The following is a 26,491-nucleotide window of genomic DNA, read 5'->3' as shown; positions in this document are numbered from 1 at the left end:
TCTTTTCAGGCTCATCTTTCATTGGAAAGGGAAACAATTACTTTCCTCACTTACAGAAGGCAAATGGTTCCTCGATCACTACAAACAGTCTGACTAACAAGGTACTACCAACAATGATGCGGTCAGCAGACAAGAACTCCCATCTAGAGTAACAGACAGTTCAATGCCATCCAAAACCCCTGAAGAGGTAAGCAGATCAACTGAAGAGGCCAAAGCAGATGTTATTTCTCACCTAGAGAAACTGGAAGGGACCCCATCCCCAGGTCGGAATTCCCATCTGACAATTGGTCTATGACAATGTGACTTTACTTCTGGAAGGGTAACAGCACGGACATGGGGAGAGGCTGAGATGAGAGACACTACACACTCGTAGTATGTGATATCTCTTTGTCCTGAGATCCTGCCTCCAACTTGCTTGCCTCCTGATGATATATTCCCCACAAGTGGTTACTAATGTTCTAAACCAGAGTTTGACAGGTAAGGATAACGGGTTGGCCCCATTGACCTTTTTCACCTTATTTCCTTGTGGGGGGGTAGGAGAGTGAACACAAGAGCCCCCTTTGACATTTCTTTTGAGTGGGTCATGTCTCCTTTCACGCCTTACAATTTCCTAATGATTGGATACATACACCACCTTGAACTCTTCTCCTTAATTGTGAGAGGTCTAATAAAATAAGTAAAAGATGCCAGATTTAGATCTCTTAAGCAAGAACCCTGATGTCATATTTTTACAAGAAACCCAACTTCTTCAATGAGAGAAGACACATGCATCACACACAATACACCCACCCCCGAAATCCTGGGCTCCAGCCAAAGAACTCATAAGAAAGGGCTAGATTTGCATCAATAGAGACAAGGAGAGGTATTATACTAACAACCAAAAGATAGTTAGCCATTCTTAGGGACCAGCTAAAACCTCATAGGCTAAATCAGGTTGAAAGGTCGCTACTTAAACTGGGCCAACCCTTCTATAATAAAGGATAAAAGGTGGGAACTCTAGTTGGAAGGAAAGTCCGCTGACAAGCCAGAACACATCAAAAACATTTTTTTAAATATGATGGCTCCTGGGCGATAAGAGAGCATAAAAAAAAACCTTTAGAAATGTTTTCCAATTACTTCACTTACAGAGCACTGAGAGCTTAACAGGCATAAGTTGCTATTTGGACAGCTGTGACCGATGGCTCTTTCTACGAATCAGAGGGCTATGCTTGTGGCTCTCACAGCCAAATGAGTAAATCTTTTATTTGCCATGCAAAGTCAATAAAAACCATTACATACATTAAAACAGTGGCACCATTGTTAAAAATGGTTAAAGCAATTTTTGCAAATGTACATTATAAAAAAGACTATTTCATGGGTTAAAACAGAGACAACTTCAGAATTAAGCCACGCATGCCATCAGGGAAAACAGCTGGCCCAGATGGCTTTCTTTGGAGGTTCACAAACTTTTCTTCCCGGCCGTGGCTAACCACATGCATACCCTTTTTAACTTTTTCACGACTATCACTGGCCCAACCCCCTACCATGACTGAGAGCAATATTACACTATTAACGAAACTGCAAAGATCCTGCACACTCTAGATGGTATAAGCCCATTGTGCTCCCTAATGCAGATGAAAAGTTAAGTATGAGCATTTTAGCAATGTGCTTGAAGGCTCTCCTGCCTAAGTTGATAGACCTCAACCAAGTTGGGTTCATCTGCAACTGACAGGAGGTGGACAACAGAAATAGACTCGCTCACTTAGTTGAGAAAGCCTACAAAATGAGTACTCCAGATCTCATCTTTTCACTTGATGCTGAAAAAGCATTTAGGGCCTCATTATGACACTGGCGGGCGGCGGAGGCCGCCCGCCAGGATCCCGCCCTCCAAATTACCGCGCCGCGGTCAAAAGACCGCGGCGGGTATTACGAGTTTTCCCCTGGGTTGGCGGGCGGTTCCAGTTAAACCGCCCGCCAGCCCAGGGGAAAACGACCTTCCCACGAGGATGCCGGCTCGTAATCGAGCCGGCGGAGTGGGAAGGTGCGACGGGTGCTACTGCACCCGTCGCGTATTTCACTGTCTGCAAGGCAGACAGTGAAATACATTTTGGGGCCCTCTTACGGGGGCCCCTGCCGTGCCCATGCCTTTGGCATGGGCACGGCAGGGGCCCCCAGGGGCCCCGCGACCCCCCCTACCGCCATCCTGTTCATGGCGGCTTTCCCGCCATGAACTGGATGGCGGTAGGGGGGGTCAGAATCCTCATGGCTGCGGAGCGCGCTCCGCAGCCATGGAGGATTCCAATGAGCAGCGGAAAGTCAGCGGGAGACCGCTGACTTTCCGCTTCTGACCGCGGCTGAACCGCCGCGGTCAGAATGCTCATTGGAGCACCGCCAGCCTGTCGGCGGTGCTCCCGTGGTCGGTGGCCCTGGCGGCCACCGGCCGCCAGGGTCAGAATGACCCTCTTAGTCTGGATAGTTGGGACTTCCTGGATGCTGTGCTGGACGAAACTCAGTCGGGCTCAATGATGAAGAGCAAGATGCCAGCAGGATACAAAACTCCCACAGCAACAGTAAGAAATAATGGACAGCGGTCCCGCACTTTCCTCCTGTCTCGGGGAACTAGGCAAGAGTGCCCATTAACCCTTCTTCTCCTTTCCTTAGCTGTTGAACCCATGTCCATAAAGATACGGAACTCACACAGGGTGTCAGGCATCTCTTTAAAGGGAGAATCATATAAGGTATGCCTTTTTGCTGATGACCTGCTTCTTACATTAACCAACTCATCCAAGTCTACCCTGAGGTAGTAGTTCTCCTTGATCGATTCAAGTTGGTCTCAGGCTTAAAGATTAACACGTAAAAATCACACAGACAGAACCTCATGATCACACTCATAGAGACTGATATCTTGGGATATGCAATCTATGGAGGCCGTGGGAAATGTAGATAAGCAACCACACCTTCAACCCGCTGTCAATTTAGGCCACGGACTCTATTCTTGCTCACTCATTAGACGAAACATAGGGGCTCTTTAGACCAAAATGAGTGTAAGAGGTGAAGTTTTACATGCCTAACAGACTAAACACATTAAGGAGTACCAGTGTAGAAACTCTGTGCTCATAGACCTGGGAAAAAAGTGACCAGATACAGAGCAAGCTGGATTTGAACAGGGGGAGACATCAAAGCGTGCTACAGTCACTTCTGAGACAATGGTTTAGGAAAAAGACTAGGTGAAGGGAGGAAGTGGCAAATGGGATACCACTACTATTCTACTGCATTTTAAAGCTATCCTCAATTACATTAACAGTAAGATAGACGTGTTGACAGCATGCCTGGCTCATATCATAGAGAGAATGGATCATCAAATTGTGAGATTAGGGTGAGTGAATGCAGGTTAGCCGATTTGGTAGATGACAGAGAATTTGCAAAAATTGGAGAAGCTTGTCTTCTTAACAGCAGCACAAAACAAAGACCTTCAACAACAACTTGTCAAAAAATCCACGGTTCATAGGAGTGGCCGAATCAAAAAACATGGGATGCCAGGACATCTTTGTGGAAAAGCTACTAGTTGAACTGTTTGACCGATCCAGTTTTACAGACACATTTTTGGTTAGGCAAGCCTACTAAACACTAGGCCCCAGACCCCCATTGGGTGCGGATCCAAGACTAATTATTGCAAAACTTCTTTTAAAATTTTAGGGAACAGATGGCAAGAGAGAAATTCAAGCTTCAGGGTATGATCATCTAGCTGGAGGGATGTCAATGCTGAGGTTCTAGAAGCTGGGCATAAATATATATAAGTAAAACACACCCTATGCTCCAAAAATGTTTAATATGCAATGCTGTACCCCACAAGATAAAAAATTGAGGCCGAATGTAAAACTCAAATATTCACTGGAGGCTTCAAAGTTCTACAAAAAACATATCACCACATGGCAATTGCAATTGTAGCGGGGTGGTCACCAACCTCTGAAGGAGACCAAGAAATTGAGCAGAGATCAAATGACAGAGACTCATTGCTCTCACCTGGGGAGATTACTGGGTAATCTACCTTACTGCATGTTACAGGTGTGCCCTAATTTGGAAAACAGAAATATATGCACATCAAATATGCTTCGTACGTCATAATGGCAGACACATTTTTGGTGAAGATTCTGATGCACTCCTAAGCCTTACATGAAGATGTGAGAAAGATACAGCATTGACCATATAAACGACATGAGCACATAGTTGTTAAAGTGTGGACATTGGCAGGCCCATCACACCCCTATGGTGTATATTAACATTGCATTGCATAGATGGTTCGGTATGTGTGGTTAATTGGGACTTCGACACAGATAATTGGGGTGATCAGTGTGGGAGGGGGAAAGGAAGGTTGTTAATAGAAGGGTTATAGTTATCACAAGTTTAACACTGGCATTCATGACAAATCAAATCCACAACAATATAGCTCGAAGAAGAAGGGATGTCAAATGTGGAACTTCAGAGGCCTGAATAATCCCTAGAAGGCCAGGAAAGTCTTTACTTATTTAGACAAACATAAAATAGACCTAGACATGTTCCAGGAAACACACATAGACCCCTGCAACCAGGCTAACTTTCCTGGATGCTGGGGCAACACAGAGTCTTCTTGTTGCATAGTACATGTGAAAGAGGAATATGTATATTGATACAAAGCTTCCTTGATTTTTGACTGCTACAAAAAAAAAAAAACGAATACCGGATGGTCCAAACTTAACGTTAATTGATGTTCTTAATAATAGGAAAATAGTGCTAATTAATACAGCCCTCACCCCAAATATAGACACGCCCGAGAACTTCAACACAATCTTCAACATACTCTGACAAACGGAAATTGATTTAATAGTTTGTTAAGGTAACTTCAACCTAGTTCTGAATCATGAAATCTAAAGTTCACAAGGCAGCAGTGAACACAATCTATGGTTTGGGGAAACTCTCCATGAAGAAATAGATATGCTAGATCTATTAAAAGCAAATGTATGGAAACCTCACCACAGGGAGGTATATTTTACTCTACACCACATGACAATGTCGTGCACAAACTATTGGCTAGTTACACAAGCTGGGACTCCCTGGGTATTCCACATTCTTTATTTATACTGGGTAATATCAGACCACACCCTTGTGAAGATGGTCCTGTCAGTTCCCTGCTCTAAGATGAGGCAATTTAGCTGGAGATTTCTTACAGACTCCCACTTAAACACAGTTTTTCACCAGGAGTTGCACTCCCCAATACTTGACAAAACTACTGCAGCAATACAGGCCCAAAAAGGGAAAGCCCTTGGGCTTGATAAAATACCAGTGGATTTATTCTGCTCCAAACCCAGGATCTGGAGCTCGTACATTAACTATATTTCCAACACAGTAACTGCAGGTGCACAGACATTACAGACTTGGAAGGGTGCAGTAATTATTCCAATCTTCAGAAAAATTACTAAACGCCTCCCCGGAAATTGCCAGCCCATAAGCCTGATAGATAACTTACAAAAGATCTATAGCATGCCCATCTTAATAAGGCTGTGGGTCTGGATTAATACAACCAAAGTGATAAGCCATCTACAGACAGGTTTTAGACCTAACATCAGTACAATTGACCAAGTTTTACATTACTATTAAATCGGAAATGGTGAACGTTAAACAGGGGAGACCATTTGTAGAATTTGTGGACCTACGTGACGCTTTAGATCTGGGACAGAGATCACAACTGTGGGAGATTTTCTTGGGGTGCCAGCTGGGCTACTGTCGCTAGTACAAGCCTTATATGCAGAACATTTTGCAAGCATTAGGTGTGGACCAGGAGGGGAATTAACAAAAGATATTCCCATTAGTAGAGGTGTGGCTGGCCCCCAACCTCCTTCTTTTATATATAAATTAATGTTTTCCTTACTTGTTAGATTGTGAAAATGACTCACCCACAATCTCTGGCCAGAAAATATCAGGCCTGCATTTTGCCAACGATAATTTGTTACCTTCCAAAACCGCTAGGGGTTTACCTATCCTAGTAGGACAATTTGACATCTTTTGCATGGACCATGGCCTAGAGATTAATGGTAACAAAAAAGAAATATGATTTTTAGGCCCTGAAAGAAAGCCAATAGAAAGGTCACCTTGGAGGGAAAGGCTCTAGGGACAGTCACAGAATTTGATTACTAAGGCGTCAGGTTAAGTGATTCGCATACATGAGCACCCCAAATAGAGAAAAGTACTCAAACTTTAAAGTATAGAGCAGGAGTAATTACAAGGTTCACAAAAAGAGCTCCCTCTTTTGTGATTTTGCAGCTTATTAAATCTTCAAAATTCAAGCTTGTGGAGCCTCGTTGTATAGGGTAGACCTGTAGGGACACTGCAATCTCCTGACACTTGAAAAGGCAGAGAACTCCTTAATAAAATCACTCCTGAAACTACCTACCAGAACTCCCACACACCCACTGAAATTCGATCTCAATCTTAGGCCTATATCAGAGGCGGCAGCTCTGAAATCGGTCTTTTACTTGTTTACGGTATGGGCTCTGAAAGAATTGGCCCCAATCAGTGACTGCCTTACAGACTTACTAGTTGGCTGAGCACAAACTTTAGTCCCTTGACTCTACTATATAAAAAACTGGCTGACACAACTAGGTATGAGTGAGTTCTGGACACACCCCATAAGCATTCCTTGAGGTGCCCGTGATATCCCAATAAAACGTTATTGAGATTATGTCACGGAATACAAGATAACGGCCGTAACAGTAGAGAATCTCAGAGACCATTATTTGCCAATTGAATGCACCTTAGATTTTGAACACTTTATGGATTTTGTTAGGACCCTTCAGCATGAGCACTTTACATAAAGTTTAGGTTAGGCACTTTACCATTAGCTTCTTTTACCTACACCTGACAAAAAGGCAGAAACAACAATAAAACTTGTCCGTGGGGTTGCCAGGCAGTAGAGAACAATGAACACAGTGTTTTTCTGCAAGGCATGTAAGAAATAACGCTCTCACTGGATAAGTTCGCTTTGCCGACTTCTTTGGCTAAATAATCAGCATAATGCTCGAAGGATATGCAAGACAGACACTAGTGGTATTGTTGTATTTACAATTGCAAGTTATTTGTCTTCAATCTTGTCTTCTAGGATGAAAGTTATAGAACTAGTGATTAGTGCTGCTTAACAACTTTAACACTAAGGAACAAATTGTCCACAAACGTCATGGACCCAGCCCCTAGAGTTCTCTCCCTTCTAAAGAATGTTCTTAACTTTTGAAAAGAGAGCCAGGCAGATGTTATAATCTAATGCTTCTTATATCATGAAAATTTATTGTTGCTTTTTAATGGGAATTGGGATTGGTTTTATGTAAAAACAGTTCTGTTTTTATGTGTTGTCTACCTTTTATGGCCTGCAACAGGCTGAGATAAAGGATGATGATGATGATGGATTCTGAGGCACTATGAGATGGCAAACTTCCATCCTCCTTGCAAGATAGCCTTGATTATGGTCAGCGCCAGCTTTAGCACTAGTGGCGCCTGGTGCAACAATCTTTTTTGCCTTCCCCCCCCATGACCTTCTCCTCAGATTCCCTCTCTACCACCTTGCAAAAGTACCCCTTATCTCTTCATAGACCCACTCTCTCATACATTTCATCTGTTCTAAAGAGCTGGTATAGGCTGGCTTTACTAATCCACTCAGCAGCCCACATAAAATCTATTCTCTGCAACATGAATATTAACCCTCTGTGCTACTGTATGGCGAGTCTAAACTACCACTAGACAAAGCCCAGATCTCCCTATCTAGCAAGAATATTACTCATAAGAGTTATCTTGACAAGAGTTATCTTTATTGCTGCCTGAAAGCTGGACAAAGAAGGAACTCTGCAGCAGATGCTTTTAAATTGTAAGTTATGCTAAACACATCACCTCCCCCCACCCCTATCCCAGGACAGTTCCCTCCTCTAGGTCACCACCCAGTGAAACCGCAGCAGTTGCACCACCCTACAGCCCTCCCGAATTATGGTAATACTAAAGGCTAGGTAGCCTATTGTACAGCCCCTATCTTTACTTAACCTTGATGACAAGATTTTAATGAAAATAATTGCAAATTGCATGTCGTTGTTAATAGAGGTATGGTCTCCCTCATCCAGTCGAGTTTTGCACTGTACAGATCCACAGACGTCAACTTGAGCACAGTATTTGCAGTGCAACATCATTTAGACCCAGGCTGGGGACAGCCTCTGTCTATTTAGACGCAAAGAAGGCCTTCGCCTCATGGACTGTCCATACCAAGTATGCAGGCAATAGACTTGAATCTGTTAGTAAATCTCTGAATGCAAGTGACGACCATGCTCCTATAATAAGAGAGAACAGATTAGAAGGTTACTCTGGCATATTTAATAATGACCAAAAACGGAATTATTCCCCCCAACAAAAACCACAGTATAGACCACACTAGAATTACAGATTAAGGGCCTGATTCTAACTTTGGAGGACGGTGTTAAACCGTCCCAAAAGTGGCGGATATACCACCTACCGTATTACGAGTTCCATAGGATATAATGGACTCGTAATACAGTAGGTGGTAAATATCCGCCACTTTTGGGACGGTTTAACACCGTCCTCCAAAGTTAGAATCAGGCCCTAAATGTCATAACTCAAGTGTCTACAGCATAGAGATAATTAAACCATATTAAGATAAAATTATGAGCCAGAAATTGAAAACCTGTCTCACCGGATTAATATCTGGATAAAATTGCCTTTTTCGCTAGCTGGTTGAGTTGCACCTATAAAGATGATGGTACTCCTAAATTATTATACTTATTCATGAATATCCCTCATTCTCCTGCTAAGACTTTCGTTCAAAACGCTTAGATTGTTTTTTGCAGAATAACAGCTGCAGATAAAACTGGGAAATTATGACATTGTCACTCGACAAAGATGCGTTTGAGGTGCCAGCCCTCAAAAAGGACTACTTGTTGCACAGTGCCTTTACGCTAAATGTTGGTATCACCCAGAAAGATATATATCCAATCCTGTATTCAAGTCAGAGAATGTCCCTGGCATCGCTTTTGTCCAGAGGACTGCCAAAGCCCAGAGGATAGGTGGTCACAGTTGTGACCGCTTGCTGGGCATGGAGCACTTAAGGCCTGATTTCAGAAATGTCCTTTTTAAAATGTAGGTCTTGTCACAAATGTTTTATAAAACCTCTCTAAAAATATCTGTACATTAGGCTTCGTCATTATCATCCAGCAAGAGCACTAAGCTCTTCAGATACCTTCCTGTTGAAGATACCCAGGTTAAGGCTTATGACTCGCTAAGACAGTTATTTTACCTATCTGGCCTCCAAAGCCTGAAATGTCCTTCCACTCTATCTGCTCCGACTAACTGAGGAAAGACAGTTTAGATATTAACTTAAAACAAAGCTCTCTCCTAGTCTTCATACAACTTATGTGTCTCTTGTCTACTTCGAGCACTGGGATGCCTAGCTAGGCAGCTGTGCATTTTATACATTTTATTTGAAGGATCAAATATCACCACACTATAATGCACTCTGAAAAGAAACTCATGGGTACGTGGAAGTGTACTGTTTGACTACCTTTCTCGACTGGATTTCACATACTTCACTTTCCCCAGGTTTCAGGTGCTGCAGTTTTTCATCCAGCGGCTCTACAGTACATTTGTTGGCCCATGCAAAACTCTCCAGAGTGAGACCAAGCGCGCTAACACCCCATGCCCATTATTTAGTATCCCACCAAACAGTCACCCTTCTGTATCTGAAGTACAATCATACTCATAATATCTTTCATGATATACAACATAACCCTCCTTCCTTCCCTCCTTAGAATTGGTTGTATTTGAGGATTGAGTGAGCAGATTGGTATGGGGTGGAATATTTGAATTGTCAATTCTATGTGACATTGGCCTAGACAGCAAAAAAAAAAAGGCCTTGTGCGCCTCACTTAGGTATACTTGTTTGTTATGTAGCATCTTTGTTTTTTGTAAAAAATGCTTAATATCAAGATGTTGGGGTAAAAGGAACATCGGGTCACTGATAATACTGACTGCAGACATTTAATCTTATTTGAGAAATTGAATCAGAGAGGTCAAAACATCATCAGTGCAAGGAAAACCATAGTTACAATAGACAGGTTCAGGTAAAGCTGCCACCATCAACATAACTTCCAACCTTTCTTCTTGACTCCAAAAATTATGTGGCTGTCTCTGGGTTGGAGAGTATATACATCTTCACTTCCACCTGCATGCGCAACCCAGCCAGAAACTACAGGAGGCATCCAGTCCCAAGGAGATTTTCTCTTTCTTGTTTATCAGTATTGCTTCCTCATCAGGGTGGTACAGTTCAGGTTTGGAAGGGAGTAGATCCTTGCTCAATTCATTTGAACATCCATTTTCTGCACGGTTACCTTAGTCATAATTTGATCCTGCTTGGGCCTGTCGAATTCCATGACCAATGTACCTTTCCTCGTATCACAAACAAAGGGGTCCCACATACGGTTATGGGATACTCCCCACCACTTTCATAGGTGGATCCAAGACCCCTGTCAATGCCTCATCATGGATGAAGCATTTTATCTCCATCTTCAGTACAGCATTTAAAGAACTTTCAGACAGCCTAATATCTCAAATTCGAGATTTTAGCTTTGTTCTCTAGGTTTTGAACTCTGGACTCAAGCTGTTCAATCAAGGCATATGCACAGTTCTCAAACATTTGGGCTTTCCAGGCACAGCCCACTTTTTTATATAAAACCTTTTCTGTTAAGAAAACAACTCCTATCCAGATCCTTTGCCAGCTCTCTCAGTTTTATTCATATTTTCTCTGATCTCTTTCAGCATCTCCATATATATGCCAATCTCTTTTCAAATAGATGAATAGCTAGGTACTGCTGAAGAGATGCTAACATATTTCTTTAACACATAATTGAGGATGAGACTAACTGGCTGGAGTTCAGAGAAGGGAATTGATTAGCTGCATGGTATTGCGCATTAAACAAAAGACCTTTATACTGCACATTATTCATCTTGGTATCTTGATGAGGATCCTAAATTACCGGCCTAACCAAACATGTCAGTCTTCAGCTTTTTCCTGCAGCTAAACAGAGAGGATGGCAGCCTTATATCTAACAGCAAAGGACACCACACCGAAGGTGCCTGTATTAAGAAGGATTATCCAACTTGTGATGAACACTGGGACTGTAAGTTTTGCCTTTCTGTGGCACAGAAGTTCTTTCAAGGTGATATAAGACTAACCACTGGGCCCCAGATTACAAGGAGTAGTTTGATCAAACATTTAAATGATAGCTATGCTCTTTTTTTTTTTTTTTTTTTAAATAAAAGATTTGATCTGCCTGCGGATGCCCATGCTGAGATCTAGTTATGACAGAAGCATTCATTCTCTTTCTTAGACCAACAAGGGACCTAACGTCTGCATTTTAGACCCACTGAAGGTGAGCAATCAATCAAAATAGGAGATTAGCACAGTAATCAGTAGTAGAACCATGAATAAATCATGACTCAAACCACTAAGACTCAACTGTTTCCTGAAAATGTGCCACATGCTGATACTGTTTGCAAAGAAATAATAGCTCAGACACTGATCTGGAGTGTCAGACAGGCATTGTGAAAGACACTCAGTTTTTTTTTACCTTCTATGATGTAATCAATTACAGTTTAGTTACATACAACTGTTGATAGTTGTAGGTCTTACAGTTCAGGATTTAATTTAAAAAATATATATTTTTATTGGTTTTGTTGGCAACAAGTACAGGCGTAAACAACATCTTGCCTAACCTTCCCCTCCCTTGGTCCCCTCCCCCCGCATCAGCTCCCTATCTTCAGGCGTCTGCTGCGTTTCTGTCAGTGTCTATCCTGTCAACAGATTTGATCAGAGTCCGGGTCTAGTACCATTTTGCTGGTTGTGGTATTCGTCACTGTCTGGTTCATCAGCTGATTGGGCCTGGTCCCCTGTTTCTGCATTCGGTTCCTTAAGGCAATCTAATAAATGGTCCCATTGCTGTGCCGTTTCTACAGGTCTGCAAACCCTTGATGCCTCCTGGTGCAATACCCTCCCTAATGTATCCTGCCATTTTTGTAGATGTGGTCCCCCTGGGTCTTTCCAGTGTAGTGTGATTTCCTTTTTGGCTAGCAACAGTGCTAAATCAATATTCTTGTTTGTAGTTTTTCTGTCGTTGGAGCGGGGAAATTCCCCTAGTAAGGCCACCATTGATGAAGTCGGAAGCCTTCTGTCTGTGACTGCAGTTATATTCTTAAACACCCTTTCCCAGTAGTGTCCAAGCCCCGTGCAGCTCCACAACATATGGATGAGGTCTGCACTTGGTTCCGAGCAGCAGGGACATTCACCATTCCCAGTTTTGAACATTTTTGCTATCTTGTAGGGGGTGAGGAATGCTCTGTGGAATACATAAATTGATTCATTTGAAACAAGCATTCCTAGATACTGTGTAGATATGTGCTGTGATTCTTGCCTATTGTTGCTCATCTATGGGCGCCCCCATGTCCTCCTGCCAAACCATTCATAGCTTGTCGAGTGGGAGAAGAGTATCTTTTTGTAATGCTTTGTAGAGGGTGGACACCACTCCTCCCCCTTCCTATTGTGAAGATAGCTTGACATCCAGTGTGGGTGGGCGGTTCGCAGGACCTCAGTCTCCAGTGTCGCTGTATGAGTGCTATTAATGAGCTATGTATAAGGAACAACCCTGGGGGAACGTTGAATTGTTCCCTTAAAGCGTTAACAGTTAGTAGTTCTCCATTACTGAACAGATCCCCCAATGTTGTGATGTTATGTGCAGCTAGTCTCGAAATGCCCGACAGGGCTTGCCCACCTGGCAGTTTAGTCAGGCCGCACAATAGTATGTCTGGTGCATACGGTAATTTGGTTTGTGTGCACTGTAAGCTGTGCTTCCAGCAGGTGCGCAGGATGTGTAGATGCATTGCCCTCTGGGGTTCATTAGTATCCCTAGGAGGACTTTAATTGAGTGCTTTGTGTGATGTCCCATGTCCGGCTCTGACTGTGCAGCATGTATTGCCTTCGCTAACCATTGTAGTTGGCATGCCAAATAGTAGATTTCCACATCTGGTGCTGCCATTCCTCCCTCCATTGTGGGTCTTTGGAGCTTATTCAGTGCTTATCTATGTCTGCCCGCCCTCCAAACGAAACTAGTCAGAGTGGAGTTGATGTCCCGGATCAGGAACAAACGAACGAGGAATAAGTAACAGCAGTATTGAGAAACAGTACATTAATCTGGGCAGAGGTACCATTTTTACTAGTGCTATTCTCCCTGCCACCGAGAGCGAAAGTGTTTTCCAAAACAGGATATCTGACCTCAACTTCCGAATCGCCCGGTTCACATTCCCCTCTAATAGGTCTTCAGATTTGTGACAGATGTGCACTCCCAGGTATCTGAAGGTGGATGAGGTCCACTCAAGCCCTCATGCATTTCCCACCGCTGGTGTTCCTTCCCTCAGGGGTAAAATGTGAGACTTCTGTCAGTTGATGCGTAGTCCCGATAGGTCTCCAAATCTCTCCAGGAGGGCCACTGCTCCCAGCAGTTCTGTTTCTGCATCATCTAGAAAGAGTAGCATATCATCTGCATATAGCACAATTTGGCGAGTTTTACCCTCAATATATAGTCTGTTGTAGTAGATACCTGATCTCGCTGCTTGCGCAAGTGGTTCCATCGCTATGGCAAATAGCGGAGGCGACAGAGAACAGCCTTGTCTGGTGCCCCAGCCAACCACATATGGCTCCGAAATGATTCGGCCCGGTCGGACGCATGCCGTGGGTTTCGTATATAGCAGTTTTGTCCACCGAACAAAGCCCTGCCCTAAGCCCATCCGTAACATCACCTGTTCCAGAAAATCCCATTGAAGACTATCGGAGGCCTTTTCGATGTCTACTGCTATAATCGCTGCATTTTGTAGATTCAGAAAGTTACACTGTAAGATTGAAACTAGCCGTCTAATATTAATGGCTGTGCTACGTTGTGGGATAAACCCAGTTTGGTCTAGATGAATCAGTGTTGGCACGTGAGGCAGAAGTCTGGTAGCAAGAAGCCGGCTAAGTATTTTATAGTCCATGTTTAGCATGGATAAGGGACGGTAAGAGTGCACAGCCGTTGTAGGATGGCCTGGCTTTAAGAGTGGTATCACTATGGCTTTGTTTGTGGACGGGGGCAGTATTCCAAGTTCTAGCGCCTCTGAGTAGAGTGCGCTGAGTTGTGGAGCCAGCATTTCCAAGCATGCACTATAAAACTCCAGAAGGAGTCCGTCTGCTCCTGGAACCTTTCCTCTAGCCATGCCTCCCACCGCCGCAGCAATGTCCGTGGAGGACAGTGGTTCCGCTTGGGCCTGCTGAGCCGCTTATCCTAGTTTAGGGAGCTGAAGGTCATCTAGGCTCTGCAATTGTGTTGGGGTAGAGCCTCCGCCGTTCGTATTGTGGATTCAACACCGATGGTCCTCGGGGCTCCTACTGAGAATCAGTGCGGTCCCTGTGAATCCACATCCTCACCAGCAAGGGGAGGTGAGCCAGCGATCTCCGCCAGTCTAGCCGATGCGCCTCAGGTCCTGGTCTTGTGGCAGTGTTCGAGCTAGGACTTCACCCCACCGACCCCAGGCAGGAGTCCGCTCCCTTGGGCCATGTGGATCCAAGCCGCGTTTAGCGCGGCGAGCAGCGTGGGTCTCCCCACCCAAGTGTGCAATTCCAGCGGAGGGTCACCGCTGTTGAGGGCCACCTTTCACTCTTCCCCCACTCTGTCACCTCCACACTCTCCAGGGAGGGGGGAGAAACAGGGGGGTACCGGTGGTTCCTTTGGGTATGCAGCACGGCAGCTATGCGCCTGCTCCACCCCCCTCCAGCCACCTCTGGTCATCACTCACCCCAGTCGCCAGTTCTTTAGGGTCACCGGTCGGGAGCGGCCTCCACTCCACCCCCGACTTCTCCAGGTGCGCATGGTCTCTCCTCGATTAGTTATGCGCCTCGCTCAGGAGCTCCAGGCAGTACTCCTAGGCCTCAGTTCCACCGCAGAGGATTTGCGCTTCCCTGTAGCGCGGGTGCCATCTTGTTTCACAAACGCTCCCTTAAGTTCCCCGGAGCCTCTTGGATCCTCCGCTGTGGTATTTCTCTGTGCACCGGGTTCTACTCGTTGCTCAATGTCCCGGTTTATGTTTTTGTCGGCCGGGAACTCAGGATAAGTTTGGATTCATGGAGGGCGCCGGGAGCTCTGAGTCAAGCGTGCTGCTCCATCAGCCTCAGGCCAGTTCAGGATTTACTTAAGATGGTTACAGAGTCTACCTAAGCTTGACATATGCTAAGTGAGACATCTGATGCACAACTGTGTGCCATCACTATATAACCTCTCTACAGATGCACAGCCCTGAAAAGATGGAAAATATGTCATGGATTGCTTTTAAACTGAATGGAGATAAAGGCAAATCAAAGGGGATGCCTCAGTCCGGCCTGCTGATCTTAGACAAAAGTTGTCCAGGTTTTTCCTACAGGTACCGAATACTCAAAAAGCCTAAATCAATCCATAGAGGAAACCTCTGTATGAGAATACAACGGTCCATTGTATTAAAGGCAACAGAGAGATGGATAAGCGTCAATAGCATTGCTGTCAGTTCATTATTAAAATTCAAATTATCATCTCAAAAGCATAGAAAAAAATTAATTTGGTAAGGAACATTGTCTAGACATAGTGGTGCAGCTGGAGCAAGTGGGTAGGTGTTCATAGAGGTGCTAGGCCAGTCAGGTATGTCTGGGAAATTCCTAAACATAATCAGAACCCCTTCAAATTATGCAGATTAAAATATCCACTATTTTTTTTTGTGTTTTTTTTACACAATGAGGTTCACTTAGCCACTGAAGTGTCTATTTTTATTTTGTATAAGTGACGTGTCATGATTTTAACAGTGTAACTTTGTTTTGCTGCTCCACACAGCTAATCTAAGCAATGTGACCAATTTCCCCACTGTGTGAGACTAGCCAAATCTCCCTGTGCCACAAGCTGCCTATGACAGATAGCAAAACAAACATGTAGGTTACTTTTGAGTTCTTTTACCTTTCATATCACCTTTTCTGCCACTCACTCTGGAATACAAAAGGTATTCTTGAAAAGTGAGCACTGAAGTGAGGCACACATGAAACTTCAAGTGGTATTTTCCTTCATTTATTGTGGTACGGAGCAAAGGAAAAGTGTCTTCTTACAGAAGGGGCACAGAGGAAACAACGGTCTTCATAGGAACATAGAACACGATGACCTCATAGTAATGATGTCACACTATTCCATGTCCCCAGTAGAGACACGAGGAAATACAAGATGATACGATCACCACATTATATTCCCCCTTTTTTTTTTTTTAAATTGAATCAAACTCATAACATAACAAAATCTTGAAACATCTTTGGCTTTATGACAAATTCTAGTGCTTGCTCTACATTTGTATTTATTGTTAATAACAATTTCCACTACCAAAAACAGCTACGTCAGATTGAACTCGTTCAGCTGGATCCAACGCTATACATGAATTGTTCCACCACCTCTCATCTGACAACTTCACAGCATTCTTACGCACTTCACATATCTGTTGAGAGTCCTTGAACTTAAATAATCCTTTTTTGACTAACACAGGATTTTTCACCCTCACCCAATCACCAACTTTTAACTTCCTATTCTTGTTACCCACATCAGTTACTCTTTTCAGTCCTCTAACATTGGAGTTATGTTCTGCAACCTGCCAGAGTTCTTTTAAACCACTACCTTCATGGAACAACTTTAACATCCAAAAAGGGCACAATTCAGTTGATGCCAATCTCCCTCTCATAAGTTCAAATGGAGTCTTCCCAGTGGCAGTATGGGATGTGGTGCGATAAGACCATACTAATTCCTCTATAGCCTGATCTATTGACGAATGATTTCTATATGAAGCTTGAATACAATCTACCAGTACCCGATTAAATCGTTCGACCATGCCATTACTTTGTGGATGGTAAAGAGGTGTTCTGATATGTTTCACACCACATTTATTCAAAAACTGAAGCATCTCCGCCGATACAAACTGAACACCATTGTCAGTTAAGATCTGTTCTAGAAAACCTTCAAGACTAAAGATCTTTTTTAAACAATCAATCACCAGGCGAGTAGTGGGAAACCTGACTGGCTCAACCTCTACCCACTTGGATAAGTGATCAACTATTACCACAAAATATCTCATATTGGGAGGTGAAATATGGTAAGGACCCAGAAAATCAAGACCAGGTTTTTGCCAAGTCCTCGCTGGAGAAGGAACAAATGTTTCCGATATTCCTTCAGTGATCAACTCTTTGTCACTGGTACAACACCTTGTACAATTTTTTACATAGTCATCAATTTCGGTTTCCATCCTGGGCCACCAAAATTCAGATCTCAATTTTCTTTTAGTAATTGTAGCCCCCCCAAATTACCCATATGAGACGCAGCAATCAACTTCCTACTTACACATTCTGGCGGAACCAGCCTCTTGCCTCTAACCAATTTGTCTCCCTCAATGGACAGTTTGTCAGATACTTTCCAAAATGGTTGTAACTCAGGTGGTAAACATTTCTCCTTGGGCCACCCTGATGTGACCATGTGCATCACTTCACAAGGGGTTTTATCATCAAGTACAGCCTTCACCCATTCTTTTTCATCTAAAGGCACATTACCTTCAGTTACACAAGCAGTAAAGCATTCATCGATTTCTGTTTCCCATTCCTGTTCATCATTGTCTTCAATGGGCAGCCTAAATAAACAATCTGCCCTCCTATTTTTTCCACCAGGTATATGCTCTATTGTAAAAGTAAACTCTGGTAGCTTAGCTGATAGTCTTGCAATCCGTGCTGTAGAGCGTTTCACTTTCTTACCAGACAGAATTTCCACAAGAGATCTATGATCAATCTTCAAAACAAATTGTCTACTCCATAAGTATTGTTTGCATTGTTCAGTACTCCACACACAAGCTAAGAGTTCCTTTTCAATCACTGAATACTTGCGTTCCACCTGCCTTAGAGTTCTTGAAGCAAATCCTACAGTACTTTCTTTTCCATCGTTGGACAATTGAGAAATGACAGCACCAAGACCATACTCACAAGCATCTACAGTAACTATGGTGTTTTTGTTTTCTGAAAAAGGATGTAAAGCTGGAACATTAACAATCTCTTGTTTGATTTGTTCAAACATATTATTACACTCATTAGACCAAAGGAACGTGGGATTCTTCAATATAGCTCTAAAGCTTTCAGCATTTTTTGCAAAATTCCTTAAGAATTTGGCATAGAATTCGCATTAACCCAAGAAATGACAACAGCTGGTCTCTGGTTTTGGGGGGAGGTGCTTCCAATATGCTTTTAACTAGACTTGGTTTGGGTTTAATGCCGTCCTTTGAGAAAACATGACCAAGATATTCAATCTCTTCAACTTTGAAAATACATTTGTCTTTTCTCAATGTCATGCCTCTACTTTCCAGTGTGTACAACACTTGCTCTAAGGCTTTATCATGCTCTGTTTCGTCATTGGAAAAAACTAGAATTTCATCTTGGAAGATTACTACGTTAGGATTGTCTGGAAACATGTCTGACATTAGTCTTTGGAAAGCTGCAGCCGCTGAGGCTAAGCCAAAAGGTAATCTACAAAATTGATAGGTTCCATCAGGGGTAATGAATGCAGTTAAATGTCTTGAATCTACATCCAAATCTACCTGATGAAACGCTGATTTTAAGTCTAGTTTGGTAAACCACTGGGAAGAACCAATCTTTGCAATTAAATCATCAATTCTCGGGAGAGGAAAACTGTCTAACCAAATCGCCTCATTCAAACTTCTCAAGTCAACACACATCCTCAAATCACCTGACTTTTTCTTGGCTAGAACTATGGGTGATAACCATAATGTTGCTTCAATCTTTTCAATCACACCCTGTTCACACATTTCTCTTAGCAGCTTAGACAATTCAGACCTCACACTCAGAGGTACATACCTTAGCTTATGCTTGACTGGGACAGCGTTATGTTTGAGTTTTATTGTGTGAGAGTAATTAGTAATCCTACCCAGTTGTTCTTGAAATAATTTGTTAGATTTCTGTTGCCATACCTCCGCTGAATTGGAAACAACGTTACTGGACTTAAACTCTCTTCATCTATGACCACAGGTTTGTCTCGACCCAGCTTGATAGCCAAATTAAATTCTGCCTGATGAAGTAGTCCTAGAACATTGATACCCTTTTTGGCAACATAGATTTTACCCGTAGCGTTTTATCAAAAATGGTCCTCGAGGCCCAAAAGTAACCCATCAGATCAATTTTGATACCTTCAAACGCAACAGTGGAAACATCTGGGGGATAGAGAATTTTAGAGATCCAATTCTCCATGTATATCTCCTGAGCCACTATGGTTATGCGAGCCCCTGTATCTACTAATAATCTATTTTTTTTTCTCATCAATTTTTGCATCAATGTCTGGATCAACAACAACTTTGTTGGAATTAGAGTAATCTTTAACCACCAACACATATTCGTTCATTTGTTCTTACACAATATTCTCAGTGTCACCACTTGTTACACAACGAACATTGTTCTTTTTTGCACTTCTACACACTCTCGCAAAGTGTCCCATTTTGCTACAGTTTCTGCATTGTTGGTGTATAGCTGGACAGTTATTAAACGAAGATACATGCACTGAAGAACCACATCTGTAGCATATTGGTTTCTGATTGACCTTGCTTCTAAAGAATGAATTGTCCTGTTTTTTCTCAAAACGCTTATTGTTGTTATCGTTTTGCGTATTTACAACTGCTCCAGAAATGGTTGTGTTGACCATGGAAGCTTCTAATTGTTTAGCATCTTCCATGGAACATTCAATGCTTTTGGCAATGTCGATAGCTTTATTTAACGAAGGATCCTTACATGTCAGTAACTTCTCTTGAATTCTTTTCGAAAAACACCTAGCAACAAGTTGATCTCTGATGAGTTGAGAACTGAAATTCTCAAATTTGCATTTAGCTGTAAACACCTTTAATGCAGTAATAAAAGTATCAATACTCTCACTGGGGACTTGTGAAGAATTTGTAGCGATGGACCACAACATTCTGTTTTACTGAAATACTTATCCAATTGAGCAATTGCCATTTCAATCTCATCTAATTCGTCCTCTTCAGCAAGTTCATAGGCTGGAAGATGATCAAATATGTTCTGGCCCTCAATTCCCAAATGATAACACAATAAGCTTTTTTTTCTTTCCGGTCTGAACTTATGACCATCAATGGCACCAAGATATGCTTTAAACGACCGTAACCAAAGTTTCCATTCAAGAGGCGGATCCCCAGTGTCTTGTAGAAAGGGCGCTGGAGGTATAACATTCTGCCTGTTTTAGAACATATATATTATACTTTTTATTTATTTATTTATTTATACTGTTTTTATATTGTTCATATACTTTCACTGTTGTACTAAATACTGAACATATTCAACATTGTTGTGTTCAATGTTAATGTCCCTAATAGAAAATGGCCAAACTGAGCATCAAAGGAAGAGTTAAATCTCCAAGTCCATCTTCTATTTTGTTTTTTCTTGACCAAAGTCCGTTTTCTATCTCTATTCTTTGAGCCGAGTGTAAGAGATTGAGGATCCCTCTGGGAAGCAGAGCAGGAAAAACCTCTTGGTTTTGGTGTCCGATAACAGGTAAGAAAAGACGGTATGATGGAAAAATGTACGTGTCCAAACAGCTGCGTTGATGTACTCACACGCGATGTGCGTTCTTACACACGCTGTGCCGGAGCCATGGCAACAGCCGTGTATGCCGTGCGTTGCTGTTGTAGAAAGATGCTACGAATAACGGCCTTGCCAGTTCTACGCGCCGGCAAAAATAAACACAGTTTGCCCCAAAAACCTGCAAACCAGCAAGCGCTCTCGGTAAATAAGTAACGAGCGCTCGCGCAGCGCGGCACAAACAAGCCACGCTGTTAACACATGTAGTGCTTGTTAAAATTAACAATCTCTGTGCCCCGCGATCCAATAAAAGCTCCACAAAACTCACATAAATGGAAAGTCCGTCAAAATCCAGATAGTCACCTCTGACGAGATGCGTCCAACAAAGTCACAAACGAACATCAACAGCAAACGGTCTGCACAGACGCAAAGAGCTTCACTGAGGCTTGGTCAAATACCTTCACCAATAAGCGCACGGAGGTGCCTTGGTTTAGTTCATTCCAAGTTTCACCCTCGTCGCCACTGAAGTGAGGCACACAAGAAACTTCAAGTGGTATTTCCCTTCATTTATTGTGATACGGAGCAAAGGAAAAGTGTCTTCTTACAGGAGGGGCACAGAGGAAACAACGGTCTTCATATGAACATAGAACACTATGACCTCATAGTAATGATGTCACACTATTCCATGTCCCCAGTAGAGACACGAGGAAATACAAGATGATACGATCACCGCAAGCACCTTTGTAATTAAGGAAATAAAAAGGACAGCCAGGCTACATTAACTATAACTCGTGCCTTTCCCATACACAGCTTATACCCTTTAATATTACATCACCTTTAGCATGTTAAATCATAGCATTTATAGCAAATTCATGACATCTCAAATTACAATATTTATGAGAAGACTGAACATGGAAGCAAGGCACCTTACAATTTATGTAGTTTGGCTAGCGAGTTCACAACACTCTGTACCATGGTGCTCGAGTCATACTAAGTTTTGGGTGCAGCGCAAATTATAACTAAGGTATAACTATAACTTCCGAATTTCTAATGTTTGCGTAGTTTAGGTTGGTTTGGCATACAAATAATTAACAAAGCTTTCGTAACTATAATCTATCCTTGACTTTTGTGTTTTTTCAATTTCATTTTTTTTAATGTGTTTCAAATTGTAGAGTGGAGTGGAGCTTACAGGATAATAATGAAAGAAGGAGGGTGGAATATCAACCACGCGCATGTGAATAAGAAATCAGAATTTTGGTGTTCGGACATTTTGAAAGGCACAGCGGTATGGTGTACGGATAGTATGTATTTACATGCATTAATCTGATATTTTTATAGGATTGTGTTTCTATAAGAGGTGCATTTATTGTGTTGCTAATAACTTTGGTGCCGTTTGACGAATCACACAAAACTTTCAAAGCAAGTGTTCTTTTTTGCCTAGTTTGTGCATGGAAAGTTTTTGGGTGATCCGTCAAGCAGAGGCCGAGAAAAGAGCGGGCTCCCAAAACATGTTTTCCTCTTCCTCATTCATTTTACCATAGGAAACTTCTAGACAGCTACACCCTGAACCGCTGAACAGATTTACACCAAATTTGGCAGAAAGCTGGATATATGTCCAGAAAGAGTGTTTTGGGGGTTTGGTGTATATCTGTTCAGTAGTTTTAGAGTAATTAATGAAAAATAAACGTTGTATATCTAGGGATGCAGAGGCTATATAGATCTGGATGTGGATCTGGACTTCTCAAACTGAGATCCGATTGTTTGCCTCCACTTCAATCATGAAGTAGTGGCAGCCATCTTAGATCTTTGGACCCTGTCCCGAGTTCTAAAAAAAAAAAAAAGTTAAAAAAAGACACAAGGGGAAAGGGGAGGAATACCCTGACGCCCTTGGCCTGGTGGTGGAGTCAACATTTTTTTTTTTTTAAAGGGCTCCTGCACTTGTTTTGTTAAGGCCTCCGGGTGAGCTAGGTCCCAAAGGGGGCGCATGTGGGAACCCCTTCCCCAGGCCCAGCCACATAGTAAAGGGAAAGGTAAGCATGCGTCCTCCCACCCTGGGCCTATTTTGGCCCCTGTGACCCTTTTCTTCAGGGCCCAGCCAATATGAAAAAGTGGAGGGGAGTCATGTGACTCCCCACTTCCTGAGCCATTAATGGCCCTGGGGAATCCATTCCCCTGGCCCGGCTCATGTGCTATGTCCCAGGGTGCTCATCTCTGGAACATAGCAGTTTCCCAGTCTGCATTTGCGCAGGAAAGGAAGTCTGTGTTTGCCCTCACTTGACGGGAGCCTTTTCGTATCCTCCACCAAGTGGGAGTAAACATGAAGTCCGCTCCCAGTGGGCGGGAGCATGAAAAATGCTACCCACAGATCCGAACACCAAAAGCAAGGCCCTAATTGACTGGCCGCAACCTGAAAGAAAATTTGTGGTCGCCATTTTGTTCAATGGCTGGGCCCCGGGAGAAATAAATTTTAAAAAATGTAAAAAAAAATTTTTTAAAACATACGGGATAAGGATAGAGATATACTGTATCCCGACTCCATAAGAAACATGGAGGGTCTCTGAGGGACCCCTTATGGGAATAAATTGCCAGCTTTGATTGTGTTAACATATGGTAATTATGTACAAAAATGTATTTAAAAAAAATAAAACATACGTTCACTCAAAAAAACAAAGGTTATAGGGACATTATACTTAGGGTCTTACACACACAAAACCATAAAAATTCAGCAGTTTTAGTTATATTTATCTGAAGAAACTATAACTTGTGCAGTTAAGTAACTTTAGGCCATGCGTTCTAATTTCTTAACATAAGTATAACTATAAGTATAACTATAACTGCTGATTTTCTATTGTTTTGTGTGTGTAAAACATAACCCTATAATGTGTTCAAATAATTTTAAAAGAGAAACAAATATTCAACCATCCCATCAATATAATTAAATAAATAAAACACATATTATAACACTGACAGACACTTAGGCAGCCACTAAAGAGGAGTCCTAGACCCAATTAAAACTTCAAAATTATATTTGCATTTATCTGACCTTTCTTCACAGAGAAGAGAAGAGAATGGGGGTTGACTGCTGAAAGCGGTGTGATTTTGCCCATAGCAGATTAATGGATTACTAAACTCAAGTTCCTGTAACACATATCAAACAGTGAGTGTTCTGGCTTACACAAAGGGTATCCACTTGTAGTAGTAAGGGGGGGGAGCTTGCGATGTGTTTTTAAATACATGACTGTAAGGCGACCTGCCAAAAGAAATTAGGCAGCAGTGGAAAACTGTTTCCAAAAGGTAGACATTTTTAATACAACTCAGATAAAATAATCTTAAAATATGTGGCAATCCTAAATATGTTTTAGTCTCTCAACTAGTTAATAAAAACAGTATTGATTGCTATAACATCTTAATTAATACGTTAAACAAAACTGCTTGCCGTAAGTGCAGAATTCTCAACAACTCATCTACGGCAGTGAAGCATAGACCGTACTCTGCGAGTGACCACAATGCAAGTATTATCAAGAAAACATACCATTACAGCAAAGTTAACAATAAAGCAGAACAACAAATGATATATATATACACACTCCGATTCAGCGTGCCATTCCTGCGCCTGACCGTCAGCGGTGCCTGTCAACTGACGCGAGCCACCCCGTCAAAATCTCCACACTTTCCTCCTAGATTACGGAAGGACGGCACTCCACAGGCACGATAAGTTATATGATTTATTTACATACATGAACGCGTTTCGGCGTAACCGCCTTCGTCTGCCTAACGGTCGCCATCTTGGCTCTGTTTAAATGTCATGTGATCCCATTAGCCACTAACCAAAACACAAATATAATAAAATTTCATTCGTGAAATTTTGAAAAAAGCAATCATTCAACATTAGGTGAAGAAAAAATATACACTACAGTTGAGATTCCTATTTAAGACACATTAGGTGCGTTTACAATTACAAATGACCCAAAATCAGCATAACAATGCCTGTAGCAACAAAATTAATGTCCAGTTAGAATAGTTAGTGTAATTCACCATGATGAAATCTATACCCTGACACTTATTAAGTCTCTACTCTATACACAATATAATAATAATAATAGTGCACATGTTGATAACTTACATATATGTTCTTACACTGTTAATTCTAATATAATCGTCAAATACGCATTTGTGTAATTAATCTCCTCTATACTCAAACTCGAAACGAGTACCAAAGTTTTATATTATTATATATATATATATATATATATATATATATATATATATTTATATATATATATATATATACACACACACACACACACACACACACACAAACACACACACACTTAGAAACTAAACCATTCTAAATCAAATTTCACAATCAAAACTAGTGACTGTGGTAGATAAGTAGCCATAATCAATTCAAATGCATATCTGAGATCTGCCAGAAGTGTGGATGTGGTTAGTGTTACCTTTTCATAAGTCACCAATAGCTCCTTAACATACTCATCCTGGGTCGCTGATGCATTCAAGATAGCCTGCATGTTCAGCTTCTCAATATATTCGTGTTGCCTGAACCACCTGAAAACAGAGGAGTAAAAGGTAACAAATTTGTTGAAATGTAGTGGAAATGACTGACCTAAAGTCACGAGACACCTGGGCTTACACTAGTGAAGGGACGCCTAGTCCTTGCTTAATCTACCACTTTTAAGCTATCAGTGGATAAGGGTTATAAAGTTCTGCTATGAGCAACAATCTCTGACCAAAGAAAATGTTCAAGGCAGTGGATTAATTAGAAACAGAGTTCACACTGTGGATTGTCCCATAGACCACTGACTTTATCTTAATAGGTGACACTTCCGACTTTGGTTAAAAATGCCCCTGAGCACATACAATGGTTTGGGAGTCTTTGTTTAAGGTCTTAAAATGATTTAAAAGATGCTTTCCTAAATGGGGTAGAACAATCGTACTCACAGATTCAAATATGCTAACAGAAGTCACATTATAACCCATTTCCCCCAGGATAAAGCAGTCATATACACAGGATTTCACTGTCCAAACAGTGCTTCATCCACAGACAAGTACTGCAGGAGACAGAATATTTTTTGTACAACACAATCATCTCAGCGCATACTTTATTTCTGGTGTGCAGTGTGTAATATATTGTAAGCTAAAACCATACGTTTTTAGAAGGTATTGAAACTATCTCTGCACCTTTTTGTTATTTGAAGACCCTTTCTTTCTTCAGCATGAGACAGGGGACCCAAGAGGAATGTTGAAAGAGGCAGCAAAACAGTTATTTTCTTTTTCTGCATGGTAGGCTATTAAAAGCTAACGTATGTGATTGCAGGGCCCTAGAAGATGGGTTAATCTTTGTCGTCGCCCATTGTAGGAAAGTACCCTCTTTAATGGCATGGTTACCCCCTTTTTCTGCCTGATGCCGGTGTGCTTGACTGTGTTCACTGGGTTCGTGCTAACCAGGATTCCAGTGATTATGCTCTCTCTCCCAAAACTCTGTATTTCACCCACAATTGGCACACTGGTGCCCCATTATAAGTCCCTAGTATATGGTACCTAGGTACCCAGAGCATAGGGGCTCCAGGGGATCCCTATGTGCTGCAGCATATATTTTGCCACCCAGAGAGAGCCTATACAAAGGATTCTGCAGGACTGCCATAGCAGCCTGCGTGAAAAGGTGCAAGCACCCTTTCACTGCCATTTTTCACTACACCAGGTCACTTATAAGTCACCCTATGGCAGGCCTTCTAGCCCAGAGGGCAGGGTGCAAAGTAC

At 42.2% G+C, this 26,491-nt stretch overlaps 1 protein-coding gene across 1 annotated transcript in view; it reads right to left on the bottom strand.

The window, feature by feature from the left end:
- ZMYND10 (zinc finger MYND-type containing 10) overlaps nt 1-26,491 on the bottom strand; it is a 161,856-nt gene that overhangs the window by 118,260 nt on the left and 17,105 nt on the right. The window contains exon 2 of the mRNA XM_069206801.1: nt 25,171-25,279. Coding sequence (XP_069062902.1) covers nt 25,171-25,279 — 109 coding nt within the window. The remainder of the gene's footprint in view (nt 1-25,170; nt 25,280-26,491) is intronic.

Source organism: Pleurodeles waltl, chromosome 9, assembly GCF_031143425.1.
Source record: "Pleurodeles waltl isolate 20211129_DDA chromosome 9, aPleWal1.hap1.20221129, whole genome shotgun sequence".
Classification (NCBI taxonomy): domain Eukaryota; kingdom Metazoa; phylum Chordata; class Amphibia; order Caudata; family Salamandridae; genus Pleurodeles; species Pleurodeles waltl.
The sequence above is the reverse complement of the archived record's forward strand: the minus strand, read 5'-3'. Positions and strand labels throughout refer to the sequence as shown.